General features: G+C 45.5%; 1 protein-coding gene across 2 annotated transcripts in view; it reads left to right on the top strand.

Moving 5' to 3' along the window:
• The first annotated feature begins 6,035 nt into the window (after window positions 1-6,035).
• The window catches only part of DCTN4 (dynactin subunit 4), a 138,489-nt gene continuing 122,528 nt past the window's right edge, over window positions 6,036-21,996 (top strand). The window contains exons 1-2 of one of the 2 annotated variants that reach the window (XM_078653607.1): window positions 6,036-6,852; window positions 21,145-21,215. In XM_078653607.1, the coding sequence (XP_078509733.1) occupies window positions 6,637-6,852; window positions 21,145-21,215 (287 nt within the window). In that variant the 5' untranslated portion in view covers window positions 6,036-6,636. The remainder of the gene's footprint in view (window positions 6,853-21,144; window positions 21,216-21,996) is intronic. The other variant, XM_078653606.1, reaches the window with a different exon arrangement.

Here is a 21,996-nt window from a genome sequence, read left to right as displayed (position 1 = left end):
CTCATCAGGGCTTAATAATGTTATTTGATATGTGTTCGATTAAAAGGATGTGAAGTCCTTATACAACTAAAAAGAAAAAGTTGCTAAAAGAACGGTTAAATAAATAACCCAATCACACAAAAGAATATTGTGTGGTTGTTACAATAAATAAATTGCTTAAAGTAACTAGGATACCAGGCCCCTTCCCCTCTTTTTGCAGTTATAGATGGCCCTACCTGGTTCCTGTCCTATGGGCCTCACCCCCCTTGTTCCAGAATAAGCATCAGTGGCATAAACCAAGAAGGACAGGGCCGAAGGCATCCACTGCCCGGACCACCACACAGTCCACTGTGCAGCACAAGAAAAAAGAATCAGAGACCTTACATCTCCTGGGACCAATCAACTGTGGCGTCAATGGACAGCAACAGAAGGCACTGCATCCACATGAGCTGGGCCGGGGTTTGCTGTTGTTCATGTTTTAAGTGAAGCCACTCTTCTGATTCCGACACCACAGCAACACGTCCAGGCCTGGTCAGCAGTGGGTAAATGGCCTGGGTCTGCGAGCAGTGCAGAGCAGCATTAGCCGAATTGTGCTGACTGATGTTTAATTATATTTTCGTATCACATTTACACATGAGATCAGAAGAGGTGTAATGCATAACTAATGCATTTTAGTGTAGTGATGTGGACACCAGCACTAAAATGAGGTAGTCTAACTCCTAATGTATGGTACTTGGCAGGGCTTCACCAGTCCCTATCTCCTAGCTTCCACTACACACCACACACCAATATTGGCATGATTCACTCGCAATACTACAGCCACCAGCTCAGACACATAGGGATTGGGGACACACAATGTATTACAGTTCAGTGGACCTAGTACCCTATTAAATATTGGGGGGAAAGCACTCCAAGGGGGAGGGAAAAATAACAAATTGTTTATGCAGTTTCTTTGCACAAAAAGTATTGAGTAAAAGAAAAAAGTGAAAGATAAAGCTCTCATCAATACTGCAATGTAGTAGGAACCCGGGGTCCTTGGGTTCCGGAAGCGATTCTTGACCACACCTACGATCCTTCCAATCCAGGCAAATATACTGAATCTGTTCTGGTGTAAAACACCGATACCAGGACACAACTCAGCAGCTTCCACATGCGGTCTGCATTCCGTTAGTTTAAAGCATCAACCTGCAGGTGGCTAGGGGCTTTCTTATTTTAATTTGCAGCTAGGCCCAATAAAAAGGGCTGATTTGAAGGGCCATCAGCCCTTCTTTTGTTGAAATATCATCCTGTCTGGGAGCCATTGCAAGCCTAACACCTGCCCCCCTATACAATGGATGGGAAAAAAAGGGCATACGGCTTGTTATCACTTCACAGAAACTTAAAAGAAACTATTGGAGGCAGGTTTTTAACTTTGTTTATCTTCACAATGTAAGTTATGTGCTTTTACTGTAACAATGCCAGATGTATCAGTGGGTATTTACACAAATAATGATTTAAATGGCACCAAGTATTTTTTTAATTAATTTTTTTATAGTACTACTCATCCCAGTATAGGGTGTCAGAGCGCTTTACATCACACACAGACACAATAAATAATACAAGTGTGAAATTCAATGTACAGAAATTTTTACCTAAGACAATGAGGTTTAGAAGGTGTAGGAATCACATATTGCCCATGCTTGTGGACATTTTATGTTAAAAGTAAATGGTCGGAGAGACACAAAGTCTGGATATAAAACATAGTGATTGGAGTTGTCTCTACTAACAAGACTTTGCTTCTTCCCAAAGGAACCCTGCTTTGCACTCTAAGAATATATAAAGACTGAGAGAATAAACAATAAGGATCTAAACCCATGACTTAGAGTTTGCATGCTGCTCCTTGATGGCAATAAATAGATTGATATGTGCTAGACTAGAAGGATTGCAATTTATGAACAGGAAGTAATAAAATGGTCTGTGTCAAAAGCAGTAGCCCACTTACTTGTCTACCTAAAATACAAATCTGTGACCTGCATTTTACAAAACTTGCTTTGCAGAAGGCACATTAACAATGTATGCTACTTTAAGGCAAAACTGTGTTTGGACAAAACAGGGAGCTCTCCCAGAGCCGCATTATCATCCAGTGTGCTCCGACTGCTATCATAATCCCCTCAAAATTGCTGGGCACTCAAAGATCTCTGCAGCAGTTGCCTTAACCCTGTAAGATATTTTAAAATGCAGCCTCTTTGTGGCCAACTGCATGCATGCTAACATTTTAGAAGAGGAAAGTGGGAGATTTAAACAAAATAGCCGGTAGAATGTATTTGCCCCATTGACTTCTGTTGAAGCAGAGGCGCTTTCATTCGGGAGACACCCAGAATAAAGCAATTTTTAGCTTCAAAAATCGGGAGTCTTCAGCCTCATTCGGGTACATTGGCATGTATGCAATTGAGTACGCTGGAACATATCTTTTGTCCTTGATGTCAATTTATTTGCAGCACATTTTTTTTGTCACGCCAAGGCAGCGCACACGCCGTCTCTTCAATACATGCTGTATCTAGGATATGGGCTTGATAAAATGCCTATTTTTTCATTGGTTTCTCTTGCTGTCCTTTAGAAATGCTGGCTTTTCATTGGTAAATACACTTAGTAGTCCCTCTTTTGGAATTTTTTATCCTCCCATGAGGAATGGCCCTATTACATGTGTTCTTACTGTTCAGGTTTTTCATACTTAAAGAACTCTTTTTTTAGTTGACCTGCCTCTTTGCTCGTTAACTGATCTGTTTACTTGTCCAATTAAACTTTGGTTGTTTCATTTGCTTGCCATGTGCCCCTCCCACAACACTGCATCGGTCTCTTATCTCCCAAGTCTCCCTCTCACCCCTCCCACAACACTGCTCGCACCCCCCGCCACCCCTCTGAGGCAACTGCTGTTTTGCTCATTTGGTTAATTTAAGCAGTCTACTCCCTCCCCCTTGCACACACTGCTTGCCGACCCCCCAGATTGCTGCTTTGTATTCTTATTTTTATTTTATTTGTCACATTTACTAGCATTCTAATGTTATTTTAAATGAGTTGCTTTTATTTATATAGTGTGCTTTTAATTCTTATTGTATTTTAAATAAGTGGCTTGCCGACACCGGACTCGAAGACGATCCTTGTTTCCCAGTCGGCAGCTCTCACCGCTGAGCCATATCCTTTCCCTAGCCATGTTGAAGGGTGCAGTACCATATTTGGCCAAAAGAGGTCCCCAGGGACACCTAATAAAAACGTATGGTACTGCACCCTTCAAACACTGCTTGTTTTTCTTCGTGGAAATGCAGTTCTAGTTGGGAGACAGCCATGACAACGCGGGCTTTACACCGACCTGCCATTACGACGCTGCCATTACAATGCAAGTCGTTACAACGACTTGCGCTGGATGGCGCTAGAGACTAAGGAATAGTAGATTTACTATTCCAACACCTTCCCTACTGTTGCGTAGGCTGGAGTTGGAATAATAAATCATGTTATTCCAAAATCCAGCGGTTACAGTGCAAGTCGTTGTAACGACTTGCGTTGTAATGGATGCCTCGTAATGGCAGCGCGGTCTAAAAGCCCGCGTTGTCATGACATACATCCGTTCTAGTTTATTGGTGAAGTCGGTGCTTGGGCTTGTTTTGTGTCTGTCAGTCGGATGTGGAGGGCTCCTAGACAACGCAGTGAACCAGATGTCCTGGATTTACATAAACAGTCTCCATTTTTTTTTTTTTACTTCTGTCCGAACGTCCGATACTTTAATCAAAAGTAAATACAAATCCCAGTTTTGAGTGATATAGTTAGGGTTTGCATGAAGACCACAAATAATATGTTGTACGTGCTTTCATCTCTATCGGACCCTCTTGCATGCAGCATGATACGAATAAAAGACCTCCTCTCTACCTGCAACGCTGCTGCATTTTCTCACCTCCTGCACCAGAGAAGTGGTAGCATCCCCACTTGGCATGGGCTACGGCTTGTTTTAGTTTATCAAACTTCTGTGACCTGTTTACTTAGATGTATCTTGTTGCATGCAAAGCAAGTGCAACATTTATGGAAACAAATGCTGTGCACACAGCAGATAGTTTCATCGGCTCAGCATTGCCTCATTGCCCTGGATCCTGATACTAAACATTTTTTCTTCATTCTGCAAATCATTGATTCAGGTCTTGGCCAAACTGTGCAGATTTAAAGTGAGAAAACACAAGGAGATGATGGACGGAGTGCTGCAACTTTTCAGACACTCATCCCCAGTCACAGATCTGGGTTGAATCCATCATCATTCTTTACCTCACTTCGCCACCTCAGTTAAGACCCAGCTATACGCAAATCAGTCGTGACCCTGTGCCTCATGGGAAGAGTCCAGCCCGAATTGCCAAGCCAGGTCTTTCCTGAACCGGAAACAAGCATCCTGCGACCGGTTTCTGGGTAACACCCTTCATCAGCCAGGCTAGCTTGAATCCAGTAGCAAAGTGAGCAAGGGACCCACGTCTGGGCATACCCTGCCAACTTAGGGCGAACAAATTAAACACAAGGAGATGATGGACAGAGTGCTGAAACTTTTCACACACTCACCCCCAGTCACAGATCTGGGTTGAATCCATCATCACTCTTTAGCTCACTTCGCCACCTCAATTCAGACCCAGCTAAATGCAAATCAGTCTTGACCCTCCCTGTCCTTCATAGGAACAGTCCAGCCCGAACTGCCAAGTCAGGTCTTTCCTGAACCGGAAACAATCATCCTGGGACCTGTTTCTGGGTAACACCCTTCATCAGCCAGGCTAGCTTGAATCTAGTGGCAAAGTGAGCAAGTGACCCACGTTTGGGCATACCCTGCCAACTTAGGGCGAACAATGCAAACACAAGGTGATATTCAAAGTGACTTTTCACCTATTTTAATGAAGTTAGAGCTACCCCCTTAATAAAGTAATTTTGTCTGGGAGTAGCCCACACTTCTTTTAAATCACTGACTCACTTTTTCTTAAAGAAAAGAACCCAATGAAGACAAATGGCAACCAACTGTCTTGTTGGTGCCTGAGGGCTCTTTTTCTTTACTCTGTGCATGCCACACGATTCTGTATGAATGGTCAAAGCCTACTGAATTTTTTCTTGTAATGCTAATAACTGACTAACCCTTTTTTTCTTTTAGTCACTCTTTTGTTGATTTATATGTAAATTCCTTAAGGGGTATAAGAGTGGCCTTTGAGCCCTTTCTCTCCTGTTGATTATATATATAGATATTCAAAGTGAACCACAAAGTTAAGCTCTACTTTTTACCGTGGTATTACAACATAAACATCAAAAATTTATGAGCTGAAAATATTGTTACGTTTAAAAGTGCAATCTATGCACTGCAGCAAAGTCTCTGTAACTACGTTTCCACAGCCATCGTCGACGAGTATTATTAGAGTAGCCGTATGCTTTCACTGAAATTTTGTAGAACTTCGTCTACGTCTGTCGCCTGTCACACTTTTTGAAGTAGTAAGTGCTACTAGTCACCCTTTGTATTAAATAATTTCTGTATGCTATGCTCCAAACGTCGTTTCAAGGTGTTAGATCATTCTCCTAGCTCTGTGTTTGACATTTTACTCAGTGGTGAGGAAAGTATATTATTAGATGAATTCTTTTTGGGCAACATCACACAGAAAGTGGGAACTATTACTATACACTAATGATCCATAAAATGTGAGAAAAGCCTCTGCTACAACAGAAATACAAATATTTATGTGAATGTTCGCTACCTTAAATCCATATTTTAAAACAATTATGGAGATAAATGTTTCCACTTGAAGTAAATTCTGAAGTCTCATCACGTACATTGTTTTCATGGGATATAGATTTATGGGAGCAATTTATAGCAGCGCCTCAGACAGCTTATCACTTGCTGCTTTTGTGTGTCTGAAGCCTAATCTTGATGTTAAAACTGTACACAACATAATGTATTTTTTTTAAACAGTGTGACACGCAGCACTTTTTAAAAAAGCTGCACTGCATGCTGTGCTTTTTTTTTTCAGCTGCGCATAATCTCATGTTTGAATTTCAGCAGCACGGCTCCCTTCAACAATAGCAGCCGCACCCTTCTTCTGCTCGGCTGGCCCAACCTAATCTAATTGCCATTTTCCAGGGTTTACAGCTAGGGACATGTCCTGTCATTTACAACCCCAATAGCTCTAACTTTCACAAATGCTAGACCTATCGCATTGCAAATGCTTGTTTAAATAAAGGCGTAAATCCACTGCCAGACTCTGATTTCCAAACTCCACCCTTGTGACTCCATCCCATCTCCTCTGCCACACTTTTACCCTCCAATTTGGGCAGGGCTCGAGTCGGGGGTACACGCAGGTACACGGCGTCCCCCCACTCTTTTCACAGGATGGACACCGTCACTGAACGTGTCGCGGTGTACTTTTCAGACACCGGGACACGTTCAGCACGTGGCGTCATGAGGTAATTTGCATATTGAGTCCCCCCCCTTCTTTTTATAGGACTTGTGTCCTGAATTTAGGGGTTCCTTGAATACATTTTTTTCAGTTCCAGTACTGGCTAATACTAATAGGGGGGAAACTAGAAAACTGTTATAAGAACTGTCCTGTGGGATACTCTTCTAATATTTCTCAAGAATAAAAGTTTTGCGCGTCAGACCGAATTAATCGTGATGATATGCGCGTAGGCCATGTACGTCTTGACGCACCCGGTAACGGCCTTGCGCCTGTGACGAAGAAGAGGCGGAGCTTGTTCAAGATGGCGTCGCTGCTGCAGTCGGATCGGGTACTCTATAGAGTTGATGGCGAAAAGCAGCTGCTTTCGCCCCTTTCGCAGCTCTACTTCTGCCGGTACTGTGGAGAGCTTCGCTCCCTGGAGTGCGTTTCTCATGAGGTGAGTCTATGTCTGTCCTGTCCCTGGTGTGCGGTCCGAGTAATTCATTGCTGCGCCTATACTAACAAACTAACCTACGGTTCTATTGGCTGTCTCAATGACAGGTTGGGAGTTGGAAAACGCTCCGATTGGACACTATCACGTTTTGGTGCCGGAAATGAGCGGAATTGATGGGAAACTGTTCTTCTGATTTGGTCACGAGTTAGTGGCCATGAGAGGTCGTCTACTGACTGGTAGCGTTTGCTGTTGCACACCGAGAATGGGGGCGGGCTGAAGTGTTGGGCGATGAGTGTGGGCCTAAAGACCTGTCACTTTTTTTGTCTCCATCGATAGGTCCGAGTGTTGTTGCAGGGCATATTTGGTCTCCTTGTTGACAGGGGTGGGGGAGGAGAATTATTTATGTTGCCTGCAAGAACGGTCACCCGTTCATGAAGCGCATATCCAGGCATGAGTTGACCGTTCCAGTGATACTGCTTGAGATTTACTGTTACAAAGGGTCCAGGAAAGAGCAACAACCTCGCAGCTGATCGATCTAATAGTTATCTTGAGTGAGTTGGCAGCTCATGCATAACTTCCAAACGCAGATTGTAGGTGCCCGAAGACATGAGAGCTAAATGAACAGCGTGGGTAAAACAGGATCGACGGATGATAAAGATGGCCCCTTTCATGTCAATGAATGGGCCCTCCGAATACATCCCTGTGCCACTTTTAAAAGACAGATGTGCTCCACACATATACAAAGAAAGTCATATAACATTAAAACTAAGAACAGTAGCGCCACTAGATGTCAGCCAGATGAAGCCAGTGCCACTGTTCTATTATTTTCATGCCCCCTTCTTGGGACACATCAGCACGACTGTTGAATGTGCAAAGGCAAAACAAAAAAATAGACACTGCTCATTTTTTTGTTAATGTTCTTTTCACTGCAAAGAACACTTTAAGGAAGTACACGAGTCTACGTTTGCCTAAAATGTTTAAATCTCATTTTAGATGTGTGTATAGGTAGGTATGTAAAGTGTCATAAAAAGTCCGATTTAAATATTTTAAACAATCATCCCACATACCCTCGTGCGCACATACTCGTTACAATTGCCCGTTACATGTGGCCCCAATATTTGTAGCTGTGGCCCAGTGTAGAGACTCCACTGACTAATAAATACTGTGTATAAACAGTTATTAGCAAAGTGTGAGCAGTTGGTGTGGTGACCAAAGCACAGTATGTATTTTCCTAGCTTACCTATAGCAGACGCTAGTCTCCGATCTATTGTGTGTGTGTATATATATATATATATATATATATATATATATATATTGTTTATTGTAGGCATGGTGGTAGCAGAGTTAAAATGTCAGTCATTGATCTGATTAATGCTGATTTGGTTACTCTCCCGGTTGTCTATTTTAAAATTATGGTAGGTGATTTGAATTGTAAGTTTGAGCCTCTCCGTACTAATTCTGAAATCCTGTTTGGCGAAGAGGATCTAACTTGATCAGTTTCTGCGCTCAAACTTCCACCTATTAAGAAGTGGACAGCTACTGCTTTTCAGCTAAACTCTTTCACCTTGAACCATTTCCTTCAAGCTTGTAACAGGAGATTGATGTCAGAGAGGGGAGGCATATGTTGAACTGCTTGTATTGGACTAGCTTTATTGACTATATCCTGCTGGATATTTGAATATGGCCCATAATGATTGAAATGCAGGTGATACTCCCATTTGACAGCGACCATAGCGTTCTGAATCTTGCGTTAAGATCACTGGGCTCTAATGTTTCAAGTTCCCACACTGAACCATTTAATGTCCCATCAGGAAACAACCATCTTTTATTTACAACTATTCAGATTAAGAACAGGATCGCCAAAGGCAAGAAGGAGGGGGCCCAGGCCCCAACGGGATCCCACCAATTCTTTTCAAAATGGACTATAACCACTGTATGGCCAAATCACAGGAGGTGTCCTGGAGGGGGTCAATCATATCCCCAATATACAAGAAAGGGGATAAGAACTCAGCAAAAAGTTATAGGCTTGTGGCCTTAATTGACATCGAGGCGAAATATTATTATGCTGGCCTCCTTCTGGAAGACCTTACTGCCTGGGCCGAAGAACAATCAATAATACCGATCAATTAAACGGGCTTCTGTAAGGGCATAGGGACAACTACGAATATACTTGCACTGTCCCTACTGATAGACTGGGCCAAACTAGCATAACACCCCTATTCATGTGTTTTATTGACTACTCGTCAACCTTTGATAAAATCGACACTAGCAAGCTCTGGCACAAACTGAAGGAAAAGAAAATACCATTGGCTCTCCTAAACCAGTTAATATTGCTACATACAAACACACGGGTCCAAGTCAAGCTAGGAGATGGAAAGTACCTGTCCAGGAAAATCCCAACAACCATGGGGCTCAAACGGGTGCGTCTTGGCGCCGACACTCTTCAACCTGTTTGTCGGACCTTTTGTCAAAATTGGTCATTTGCAATTCTCATGCGCCAAAGATGGGAGGGTTCCCACTCTCCAACCTCCTGTATGTAGACAACCTCGTATTTGTCAGTCGGACCCCTATCGGCCTCCAACACTTATTAGATACAAATAGTCGATATTCAGCATCCAACGGGTTAACCATCAACAAAGATAAAACAGAGGTTATGAGGAGAAATCCAAAGAAGGGAACCTCCAAATACCGCTGGCATATGGCAGACTCATCAATTGAAGTAGTTGACCAATAAAAGTACTTAGGCGTGATGTTGGATAATAAAGGGACTTTCAACTCACAAAAAGAGGCAATTAAAAGAAGAGGTAATTCCATTGCGGTAGCTATAAAACCGATCAAACATAAAACTGCTGCCCACTGCTAAGTTTGGCAAGCAAAACTCATCTCCTACAAAGCTGCTATTTTAAAGTGCGAAAAGAGATTAGGAGTTTACAAAATGAGATGCCATGTTAACCACTGTCAAAGGAAAAGACCATTGTTCTTTTTGGCGCATCCTTGCAAATGGTGGCCCTGACGTCAGTTCACCAATTGACTGCAACTTCTCTGCAGCTGCCTGGGCTGACCACTTCTGTAAACTGTACTCTTGCTTTGCAGATGCGGCCCCCTCTGAGTGTGATATATTTGGGTCTCTGACAGGAGTAGTATTGTAGCTAATGCTTTTTCAGGCACTTCCAACCCCGGGCAGGACGCCCTAGAAGCTTACCCTATCTCTGTGGGCGAAATTAATAAAGCACTAGATTGGATCACCCCTAGTAAGGCACCTTGTCTAGATAAGATCCCTGGTGACCTCTTTATGGCTGAAAAGGATATCTGGTGCCCCTTCTTCGCACTGTTTTTAATGCAATACTGAGCGCCCCTCCACCATCACGGGCCGAGGCAGAGATAATCCCGATTTTTAAAAAGGGCTCTAGGTCACCTCCATCTAACTATAGGCCCTTTAGCCTTATCGATTGTTTCCAGAAACATTTCAGCTGGATTATAATGGAGACATTGCGTGACTGGCTGGCAGATATGGGAATGTTGTCTTCATTGAAAGCTGGCTTTAGGGATGTTTATTAACACCACTGATCAGGTGTTTCATCTTCAACTGATTTATTTGAAATGTTGTTCTTGGGGGAGGACCCCTATATGTGATCTTTGTGGGCCTCCGGTCTGCTTTTGATTTCAAACCTAGGGAGTCCTTGTGAAAGGTTATGGTGGATTTAGGTGTCCTGATGTACCACCTTCATGTTATTATTAGGCTCTACACTAATTTTGCTTAGGTCAGACGAGGACCTCGGGGTGAACTGACAGCCCCCCATCCCACTCATTCAGGCTCCGAGGCAAGGGTGTGTGCTAGCCCCAACTTATTTCTTTGATATATTAATGATTTAGTGCTCCAGCTTGGGTTGTGTGAGAATGATGCCCGAGCCTAGCTAATGGGAAGGTCCCAGCCTTTGTTTGCAGAAGACTCTTTTGATTTCAAGATCTCCGTTGGGAACACTGAAGCTCCTGGACCAGTTTGAGATGTTCAGAAAGCAGGGGAGGCCTGGAAATTAATCACAATAAAACAAAGTACTTGGTTTTTAATCCCTTGTCCATCAGCTTGTTCCCATCCGACTTTAAATGGTGTTCCCCTAGAGAAAGTCCATATATTTGATTATCTATGGGTCATGCTCATGAATTAGTTTGGCTGGTTCCCCCCACATCCAAAGCTGGAGTAATATACAGGAGGTATTATGAGGTCACAAGGTTCTTTATTTCGTCCTGTATCCCTAGACCTCCAAATTTAAAAATCTCCAAGTCTGTGGGGAACTCTGGGGTCATAAGAATGTAACCATCCTGGAGATAATCGAAAATAATTATTTGCGACTTCTTATTAACCTCCTTGTCAGTACCCCACTTATTCCCCTATGCTTGACTTGGGCCTCAGATCTCTTTTCGGTAAAGTGGCCCTTACGATTTGACAGACTCCTGAACTACTGCCATACCAACAGGGTCTGGAGGATGTTCTGGGGCCTCTAAGATTGCTGGCTCATGGTTGCAAAACTTGATAGATCGAGATGTGGTGTGGGAACCTCTGGTCCACCTCCTTGGATGCCGCTGAGGTCTTGAAAGAACAAGCATTTACAATGCAATGGTTTCGCCTTTGGAAAAGTTAGAGCTTTTGGCATTGTAAATGACAAAATTTGTATTTATGTGTTGGTTTTGAAAACAAATAAATAAATGGCATTGTCATTTACATTGCCATTAGCTTAATCTCTCGCAAATGTGAGACCTATTGTACCCTACGGACGAGCTCAGCAGACAGCAATTACTACCACACACACACACCCAGAGCCACACACACCCAGAGACAGCCAGACACACACACCCAGAGCCACACACACACACCCAGAGCCAGCCACACACACACACACCCAGAGCCAGCCACACACACACACACACACACACCCAGAGCCACACACACACACACACACCCACCCAGAGCCACACACACACACACCCACCCAGAGCCACACTCACCCACACTCAGGAGAGCAAGCACAGCGAGGGGGCAGGGAAGCAAGCACAGCGAGGGGGCAGGGAAGCAAGCACAGCGAGGGGGCAGGGAAGCAAGCACAGCGAGGGGGCAGGGAAGCAAGCACAGCCAGGTGGCAGGGAAGCAAGCACAACCAGGTGGCAGGGAAGCAAGCACAACCAGGTGGCAGGGAAGCAAGCACAACCAGGGGAAGGGGAACCAGGGGAAGGGGAACCAGGGGAAGGGGAACCAGGGGAAGGGGAACCAGGGGAATGGGAACCAGGGTAAGGGGAACCAGGGGGCGGGGGAGCAACCCACCGAGAGCCACACACACCCACCGAGAGCCACACACACCCACCCAGAGTCACACACACACACACTCAGGAGAGCAAGCAGAGCCAGGGGGCGGGGAAGCAAGCACAGCCAGGGGGCGGGGCAGCAAGCACAGCCAGGGGGCGGGGCAGCAAGCACAGCCAGGGGGCAGGGCAGCAAGCACAGCCAGGGGGCAGGGGAGAAAGCACAGCCAGGGGGCAGGGAAGAAAGCACAGCCAGGGGGCAGGGAAGAAAGCACAGCCAGGGGGCAGGGAAGAAAGCACAGCCAGGGGGCAGGGAAGAAAGCACAGCCAGGGGGCAGGGAAGAAAGCACAGCCAGGGGGCAGGGAAGCAAGCACAGCCATGTTTCCAGTGCATGGCTATTCTGAACAAACCACACGTGAGGGTGTTACCATCATAAATTGATTACTGCAAATATTCCTCTCATAAATGTATAGCTGCTAGCTCCAGTAATGTGGATGCATATAAATGTTGATATCTTTTAAAAGGAAAAATGTATACAATTAATTTTTAACTGTTTTGAATTATTCCTTGATCAATTCGTACTGTGATAACTACTTGTACTTTTATGCATTTACTAAATGCGAATAAAGTTATTTGACTGATTGACTCAGTTCGTCATCCCACCTTTGTACCAGCGTCAGAGAAGGACTCGACATTACCTTTAATACGTAGCTCACACCTGTGACACACCTGGCACATTTCCTCCTTGCCTAGTTAAAATGCTCCCTAAAAGTCCATAATGCGCCACATGATGTCATGACGTGAAACTCAGGGCAACATGTTGCACACCCAAGTCTGTTCCATGCCAAACACAGCGATGTGAGCATCAGAACCATAACATTTGGTGACATTTTGTTCTAATGCCATGCTAGGTACCATGTACGCATTTTAATGCACACTGTTCCATGGAGCTGCCAACCACAATGACATGCTCAGCCCATTCCAACTCCTTAAGGATCCTCAGCAGAGGCCTGGTTTCCCTTATGCCAACTCCAAAAGTTCACTTCATCCTGTTTTGATGCCAAGTCACGCTAAACAAATGCCACGGTGTCATGATGCCAGCCCCAGAGTCACCTTCATCACATACCAGCCGGTCCTGTGGCTATTCCAAGTGACACAATCTTAACACCAACCGCAAAGACACCATCAGCACATGCCCCTTATGCCAGCCACGCAGACATTCAGCCCATGCCAGCCTACTCTCATGTCAAACCCAGAAAACACTCTTCGTATGCCATTCCTCGTTAATGCCAACCTCAGAGTAACACTCAGCATGTGGCTTCCTACCTTATGGCAACTGGAAAGACACATTCAGCACGTAATGCCTACCTCAGAGGAATACCCAGGACATGCCATGGTGCCCTCATTCACACCCATGCCTACTTTGGGCATGCCATCTTAACTTAATGACAACTCATGAAAGCACTTGGTACATTCCATCCTCTCCTTTAAACACCTCTGAACTCTGCCAGGTGGCCATGATGCCAAACCCAGGGTTACATTCTGCACATGATGCGAGCCTGTCTTAATGACAACCTCTGAGGGCACGATCACGACATGCCACTCTGCCCCCCTTACATCTTGCTCAAAGTCACCCACAACACATTGTACATCCCGGATGCCACTGGAGAGGCAGTTCAGAGTCGCCAAACAAGCACCTCCTGACAGTAGTGCCCCGGGCCGCCACCCGCCATCAGCTGCCCCCTTACCGGTCTGGGCGCGCAGCACAGGATCCCAAAGGTGAGCCAGAGCAGGGCACGCTGCGGCGGTGGGCGCCAGGGTGCCATGGTGGCGCACCCTCCCGCGCTGGACAGGACGCCGCCTGTCGGCCGGAACTATCCCTTGCTCTCCGGATTCCCCAACCAGGTTATGCTCCCTACGACAGCCCTGCAGCGGCGAGAAGCCCTCCTGACGTTATCTGATGCTGGGGTAGGGGACCCTCTTCCACACAAGGCACCTCAGACTCCAGCATGCTGTCTCCGCTCTGCACCGCAGGGTTCAAATCCCTCCCGGACTCACACGCCCCGCTCTGGCAGGCAGGCAGTCAGTCAGCGGCGCGCCACGCCACAGCAACTCCACGCTGTGCTCGTGGCCAGTGGCAGCGGAGTGCTCGAGGAAGCGCCGTGACTAAAGGCAGGCCCAGGCTGATCCTTACCTGATCGCTGCTGCCCTCCTCCTTGCTGCCGGTACGGATTTGCGGTGGGGGCGGGCACCACAATGTGCCCCGCGCCCCCTCCGCTCCACCCTCGTCAGGCTCCTCTCCGGTCTCCCTCCAGGCATGGGAGACCGGCAACACCGACAAAGGCTTCCCCCAGGCAGGGGGAAGCGGCAAACAGCAAGGCTTCCCTTTCCCTCCCCCGGGCTGCGGGTGCGGGACTTCCGGCCGGCCGCGAAGGGATTGGCCGGCCGGCCAGGTACTTCCGGGTCGCCGCGGGCAGCGCGGCGGCCCTCGCTAGGCAGGCAGGCGGGCAGAAATCGCGAGGTGGGCACTCGCTGGTGGCGTGAGAGGACACGGACGGCGGGAGGGGGCGGGAGAGGACACGAACGGCGGGAGGGGGGCGGGAGAGGACACGAACGGCGGGAGGGGGGCGGGAGAGGACACGGACGGCGGGAGGGGGCGGGAGAGGACACGGACGGCGGGAAACGTGCACAGGACAGCAAGGGCGGCGGAAAGGCACACGGAGGGGGCGGGAATGGACAGCGCATCTGAATTCACTTTCAGTGAAAGGGGAGGGAACGGGAAAAAACGTAACTCCGCCCTGGGAAAAAATCTCCGGAACGCCCCCGAATCTGGTCCAGCCTTGATGGACAGATCCGGCACTCAATGGCTAGCCTCCATTTATGGAGCTAACCAATGAGAGCCGGGGGACGTTCCAGGAGTCCTTATTGACGACATAGGATTTCACCTGCGCTGAAGAGCTGCGCAGAGCGCAGCCTTCGGCAGGCGAAACCCAAAAACTAATGCATATATACTGGCGCTATATGGATTAATTTATTTTAGGGCACGCTAGGGTGGCTTCCCTCACCGCTTCCTTCCTTAAGTTCAAAGATGATTACAGCATAGAAGGATATTTGGACAAGATTGAGCCTCCTGTAGCCAAAACATAAATGAAATTTCGGGTAGGGACATTGCCACTCAGTTCAGTTATGACGAAATGGTTGTGTACACCTAAAGAGTGATGAGTTTTGCCCCTCTTGCCCCCAGGTGCTCTAATCCATACAACACGTTTTAGTTTTCTGTCTGATTTACCATGGGTACCGAAGGAAGTGGATTCTACTGCTATGCCGTAACCTATACCTCCTCGTACCACATTCTTCGGCTGCTCACAGGGCAAAAAAGGTCATCTTAGGATATTGAGTTCCACGCTGCAAGCAATGGCCTACCAAAGTTTGTTTACTCTCAAAGTTGCTTCAGAATGTGTCGAATGATAGTTGTCTCCTATATGGGCCTGCGGGCCCTTTAAGAAAATAGTGCTGTGATAGTGATATGATTGTCAGTCGCCAAAGGCAAGCCAGTCTGTGCCCGTCTGCACCTGGACCGCGCCCAGCGCCAGCCCCCCTGTCAGTTGTGTCTTAGATCCTAGAACAAAAATGTCCTTTACAAGCAAGGAACTTCATCCATTAACCAAGCAGAGGGTTAAGTGTCACTGTTCGAATAGTTTAACTCTTGGTCAGGGGTCGGAGGGCTGCTGTACCTCCTGGGGCTTCCGGCTATATGGCAGATTTGTTTCTACCAGATCACTCGGCTCCAGCAAGATATCTTCTGATATACAGGACAGTATGGGTATATTGTGCACTTTAATTAATGCTTACTCTCTAGTAAAACATGCTTTTGAAGCAGCAGATTTTATCGATTCGCATAAACCTGAAATTTTATTCATCACGGAAACATGGGTCACCAATACCTCAATGCCCGAACTGCTTGCAGCCACACCTTCTGGGTATGCTACATAGGCAAGACCATCCATTGAAAAGAGGAGGGGCTTTGGCGGTCATATACTCGTATCAATTCAGAGCAAATTTTACAAATTACAGTCTGATGATTGTGAAGTACTGTCCTTCAAACGTGGGCTTACAAATAATTACACTTTTTGAGGCTCTCTAATTTATCGTCCTCCAGGTTCTAAAGCCAGCTTCCTAAACTCCATTATTTCCCTGCTTGAGGCAGATATCTGCAATTCTAATTTTACGGTCCTCTGGGACTTTAATTTTCTTTTAGAGCAAACCGGAGATAAGGACACAGTTTCATTAATTGAAATCACAATGCTTTTGATCTTAAACTCATCAGTTCTGATGCCACTCATCGTGGGGGTCATACGTGGGATGCATTGTTTTCAAATAACAAAGATCTCTCTAGTCGTGAAGTACTTCCTCTGATTTGGGTCGATCACTCAGCTGTCCTCTTTAAGATCACTGTCCCACTACCCATATAGCCCCAAACAAGAGGTCTAAATCTTCCCAGCACAGATCCTGGGAAAAAGTTGACCAAAATCAACTTGAGCAACTTCTTACTATCTTACCTCTCACGGTGGAGGACAATCCCAAACTTGCAATCGGGACTTACTCTACCTGGCTTAACTCTGCCTTCTCTCAACTTGCACCGATAAAAACAGGCGGCCCAAGTAGAACCTGTCCATCCGCTCCTTGGTTTTCAGAGGCTCTCCGAATTGAAAAACAAGGTTGCAGACGCCAAGAGAGGAAATGGAGAGCCCAATATGACAGATACGGGAGAGAAATTTATAAATGCTCATTAACTAAATACAAAGCTCTATTGGTTACAGAAAAGGCAGCCTATTTCTCCTCGCAAATCGAATCCTCCAGACACTCAGTCCGAGAACTCTATCAAGTTAATAATTAAATTAATTAAACATCCAGTACATAAAAGAGATTGGGTTTGCCAGTCCTTTTGCGATGATATTGCTTCACACCTCTGGTAAAATCGACAGTTACTCCTTTGGTCACTGTGGTAATTCTTCGCCAATCACTGGTCAAGTTAATGAGAACTCCGCTTCCAATAAGGATTTGTCTCCTAAAAGCTTCAAGTTATTTTCCCCCTGTTTCCACGGCATCAATAAAAGACCTTATCTTAACCACCAAGTCAGGCTCTCCAGACAACCCTTGTCCGCCCTCAGTTAGAGCTAGTCCTTAACATTATTGCAATCTACCTTTTGAGACTTATTTAATAATATGTTCAGAACATCCATCTTTCCATCCCAATGGAAATGAGCCTTCATCCTGCCTTTATTGAAAAAAGCCAATTTGTATCCCGACGACCTGGCCAACTATCGACCTATCTCCAGGCTTCCTTTCGCAACGAAAATAGTAGAGAAAGTATTGAACGCTCAATTAAATCAGTGAATCAAGGACTCCAACTGCCTGCACCCGACTCGATTCAGATCCGAACATAGTACAGAGACTGCTCTGATCAAGGCCACTGATGAGCTCAAATTCATCCTAGATAAGAGGGTGATCAGCCGCTCTTATCCTGTTGGACTTATCAGCGGCGTTTGACGCGGTGGATCATTCCACCCTGTTCCACAGTCTGGAAGCAAAAGGTATAAAAAACCTTGCCTTGATAATACTTTCATCCTTCCTGTCAAACAGGGAAAACCTAGTAAACTTTGACGCCTTCTCATCAAGCTTGTTCCGTTTCCCCTGCAGGGTTCCACAGGGATTCTCTCTTAGCGCAACACTTTTCAATATATACGTCGCAGACCTTGCCTCCCGGTTCAATATTTTGGGTTTTGCCTTCACTTCTTATGAGAATGACACGCGAATCGTGTGATCAGCCTCCAATGATGTGGTACAAAAGGGGGTGGTGATGAACGGAGCATCTGAACCAATCAAACACTCACACCCAGTCAAAAGATCTGGGTTTAATCCATCACTGTTCTTTAGCCCACTCTGCCACCCCAGTTCAGACATGGCCATATGCAAATCAGTCTGACCCTGTGCCTCATGGGAACAGTCCAGCCCGAACTGCCAAGCCATGCCTTCCCTGGACCGGAAACAAGCTTCCTAGGACCGGTTTCTGGCATTTCAGCCGTCTTCAGGTGGGCTTGCTTGAATCCAGTGGCAAAGTGAGCAAGCTTGTTCCGTTTCCCCTGCAGGGTTCCACAGGGATTCTCTCTTAGCACAACACTTTTCAATATATACGTCGCAGACCTTGCCCCCCCGGTTCAATATTTTGGGTTTTGCCTTCACTTCTTATGAGAACGACACGCGAATCGTGCATTCAGCCTCAAATGATGCCTGCCACACTGGTGCTCGCATACACGACTCTATGAAACGTTTCAAAGGTTGGATGAAGAGACACCATCTTAAGCCTAATGGTGGAAAGACTGAGGTGATCTTACTCGGTAATAACTCTAACTTTTGGACTGCCCCGTGCTCGCCTGGGACAGTACTCGCCAGGAAAGCCAAGAGTCTTGGTGTCATGATTGATGACCACTTACTCTTGGGCAATAAAATTAACGCAGTAGTCTCCTCCTTATATAACACCTTGAGAATACTTTAAAAAAATTAGGGTATTTCTGCCCATCTCATTCAGGAAGTCAGTTATTTCCACACTTGTATTATCCAAGATCGATTATTTAACGGCCTTTACATCAGCCCGCAAGCTCAGTATTTGAATAAGTTGGAGATTCTTCTGGATACGGCGGCCAGACTCCTACTGGACCTGCCTAGGCACCACTCTGTTTCCTCTGCTCTCAAGGATCTCCACAAGCTGAGAGACAAAAACAGAATCACATTTAAGGCCCTCTGTCTGACGTACAAGGCCCTCCATGACTTGGGACCCTCTTTTCTGAAGAAAGCCTTATCATGGTACACTCCCTCAAGAAATCTAAGATCAGCAGGTTCTTTCAAAGTAAATGCCATTAGATTAAAAAAATCGAAATAGGGTGACAATAGCTTTGTGGTTAGAGCTGCAACAGCCTGGAATCTTCTTCCACTCAATCTTCGATCAGCTCCTTCCCTGTCTCAATTCAGGAAGCTTCTAAAAACCTGGCTTTTCAATCAGTAGGTCGTTCCCACCACTTTCGTTGCTTACTATTTCAGCACCAAGACACCCTCGGGTATACATTGCGCTTTACAAATAATTTAACATAACTTGTATTCTTCAGAAAACACACAGCCAACACGTGTTTTGCCACTTCGTGACATCTTCAAGGTTGTAGAAAGAGAATAGATATCTCCTGATCCAATCAGTCGTCCACAGCACGCTAAAATGGTAATTCTTATTGGGAAGTCCTTGCGGAGGGCACAGAGCTGCGTTTGATTCCCAAGTATGGGAATCCGTTTGTGTAGTAAAATCAAGTAAATTACAATGTGTCACATGTACCACAAGCAATAAGGTAAAGTCCGTCTTGGTCACACGGCTTCCAAAGAATTGGGATAACACTGATTATTCAGTCAAACGTTGTGAAAGGTCATGTCTGATTAGGCCAGAAGGGAGTCAATAATAAGCTCCACTGAGTAGCGATTGTCCATGCTGCCCTTCTTCTCTGTGGAGAAGAAGGGCAGCACGAACACTCGCATGGTAAACCCCACTGGTAAGGCCAGTGGGTCAGAAATTTGCAACCTATTGGCTTTGCTCAATGCTTGTCTTAGCTGACACCAGCCTGCTGGTGTCGGAAAAGAGCAGTACAAAAAAATCACAATTAAATTACACCCATTCCTCAACCCTTCTATAACTAATATAAAAATGTGAAAAAAGCAGCATCTTTGCAATGACATTCTTATTAAGCCTGGTGGAAATGGGACACAATGGTTTTCTATGTAGTTTCCATACCGGAAAAACCTGCATACTACCAGTGATTGATTAGTGGGGGCGCTTGATCTAGCCATCTTGGTTATAATTAGGCATCCAGTTACAATAGTGATGAAGAGAAATACCTTAAAGCTGAGGTAGCACATGGCCAATTAATTGCCCCCCTTAGGTCTGGTGCGTTTTCCAACCTTTCATTAAAAGATCGCGGGGTGAGCCAGGGCCTAAGGGGAGAACTTATTTGTGGGTGGGTGGGTTGGTTGTGGAGGGTTTGTTTATGTTGATATGTTGATCGCTTCATAAACCCACTAGGCCCACATTTTACATTTTGGTGTGCTAATATCTTGATAAAGTCATTAAGTCTGCCTTGCTTAAAATGCCACACTTTATATATTGTAACATCACATAGACAGTCGTCAGCACCTGTGGGGTTTAGGTGCACTGCACCCATCCCCACGCCGCACAAGGGCACCTGCGTTGGGTTGGTCGGCACGCCCTGCTCACCAAAGCCTATTCCATGCCAGGCCAAACACTGCGCAGTGGATGGTTGGGCACTAGCAGGGGCTTGGGTGCAGGCCTGGCCATAGGTCGGGTAATGCGCCTAACACCATGCCGCGCAAGGCAATGGTCATCTAACTTTACATTAAAAAAAACAATAGAAATTCACCGAAGAAAAACAAAGATTAAAGTGACATTATATTTAGGTATTGTAATAATACAGCATTTGGAAATGTTTCCATTGTCTTATGACACCCAACTCTCTCACCCAGAGGAGAAGCAAAGGACTTAGGGCATCGGTTCTCTGCAGAACATTACTTCCACTCCAAGATTTTGGAAAGCACTTAAAATTTGTTTCCCATTTTTTGTTTTTTAAAATGTCCTTCTCTCTGGTCATTATTACCTTTTTATATTTGCTGTGAGTCGAGAATTGCAACAGTTATCACTCAGGGTTGTACAAGGTAATGGATGCCTGTTGATTAGGTATGGACTATTGCATGAAGGCAATACAATTAAAGCTGACTGTCCCCTGTGTTGGTCCCACCATTCCGGTCTATACTGAGGATTTTAAAAGCACTGCATGCAGAATTTTGAAACCATACTTTCAAGGAGTTGGAAAGGTTTGGTCATGAATTGTGTGATGCTATGGCCTGTTTTGCAGACTTGCAGTTAATAGGGTCTATTTTCTCCGAAGGTGGATTCCCATTATTGTCCAAGTTGCCTGGAAAATATGCCATCAGCTGAAGCCAAGCTTAAGAAGAACAGGTTGGTATAGGAGCATCTCAATATTTTTTAAATACTCCAGAGGAATTTAGCCTGCTGTCTTTTGTTCTTTTGTGTACAGGGTATCCACAAAACTTTGTTGCTTTGCACCTTACACTAACCTGTTGTGACAGTTAGGATTCTTACTTTCACACATACAGCTCTTCAGTGTTGGGCATTTTAGACCAGCTCCAACTAAGCTTCTTCATTACCTGGAGCCATTTCCTGCTCTCCCAATATGTGTGTTTTGACACATGGTCTTAATTCCAATTGATGTCTGTCACCTTCAGTTGTGACCTATAGCACCTTGATGCAAAGACTCGTCCACCACTGTTGAGTTCAAGAATCCAAATAATCCAAGGTTGCAAAATAAAGATATTTATTAAGATTCCGGTGCACCAACGGAGCAGCCTTCCTTCCGTCCCTCTCACCGAACAGCTGCTTCAAAAAGAATGCAGATTGTCGGTAGGAACAACGGAAATTCAGAATGCTCCATTGAATAAAAACAACTCCTACATATCTCGTGTAAATGCGCGTGAATACATTCCATTGAAGCACGTGAATAACAATTACATAACACAACACATCTTCCTCCTAAAACTGAATAAAAAAACATTAATTAGATACTTCATCACTAACATAATCCTTTAACCATATAGGTTTGGTGCGTGTACATACAGGACGAACAGTATCCGATGTTACAACCATTTCTTCGTCTGGTGATATTGTCAGAAGACCTTATTCCTATACTTTCAGATGTTCCAGCACCAACATTCACATCACC

The sequence above is a fragment of the Lissotriton helveticus genome, chromosome 7, assembly GCF_964261635.1.
Source record: "Lissotriton helveticus chromosome 7, aLisHel1.1, whole genome shotgun sequence".
Classification (NCBI taxonomy): domain Eukaryota; kingdom Metazoa; phylum Chordata; class Amphibia; order Caudata; family Salamandridae; genus Lissotriton; species Lissotriton helveticus.
The sequence above is the reverse complement of the archived record's forward strand: the minus strand, read 5'-3'. Positions and strand labels throughout refer to the sequence as shown.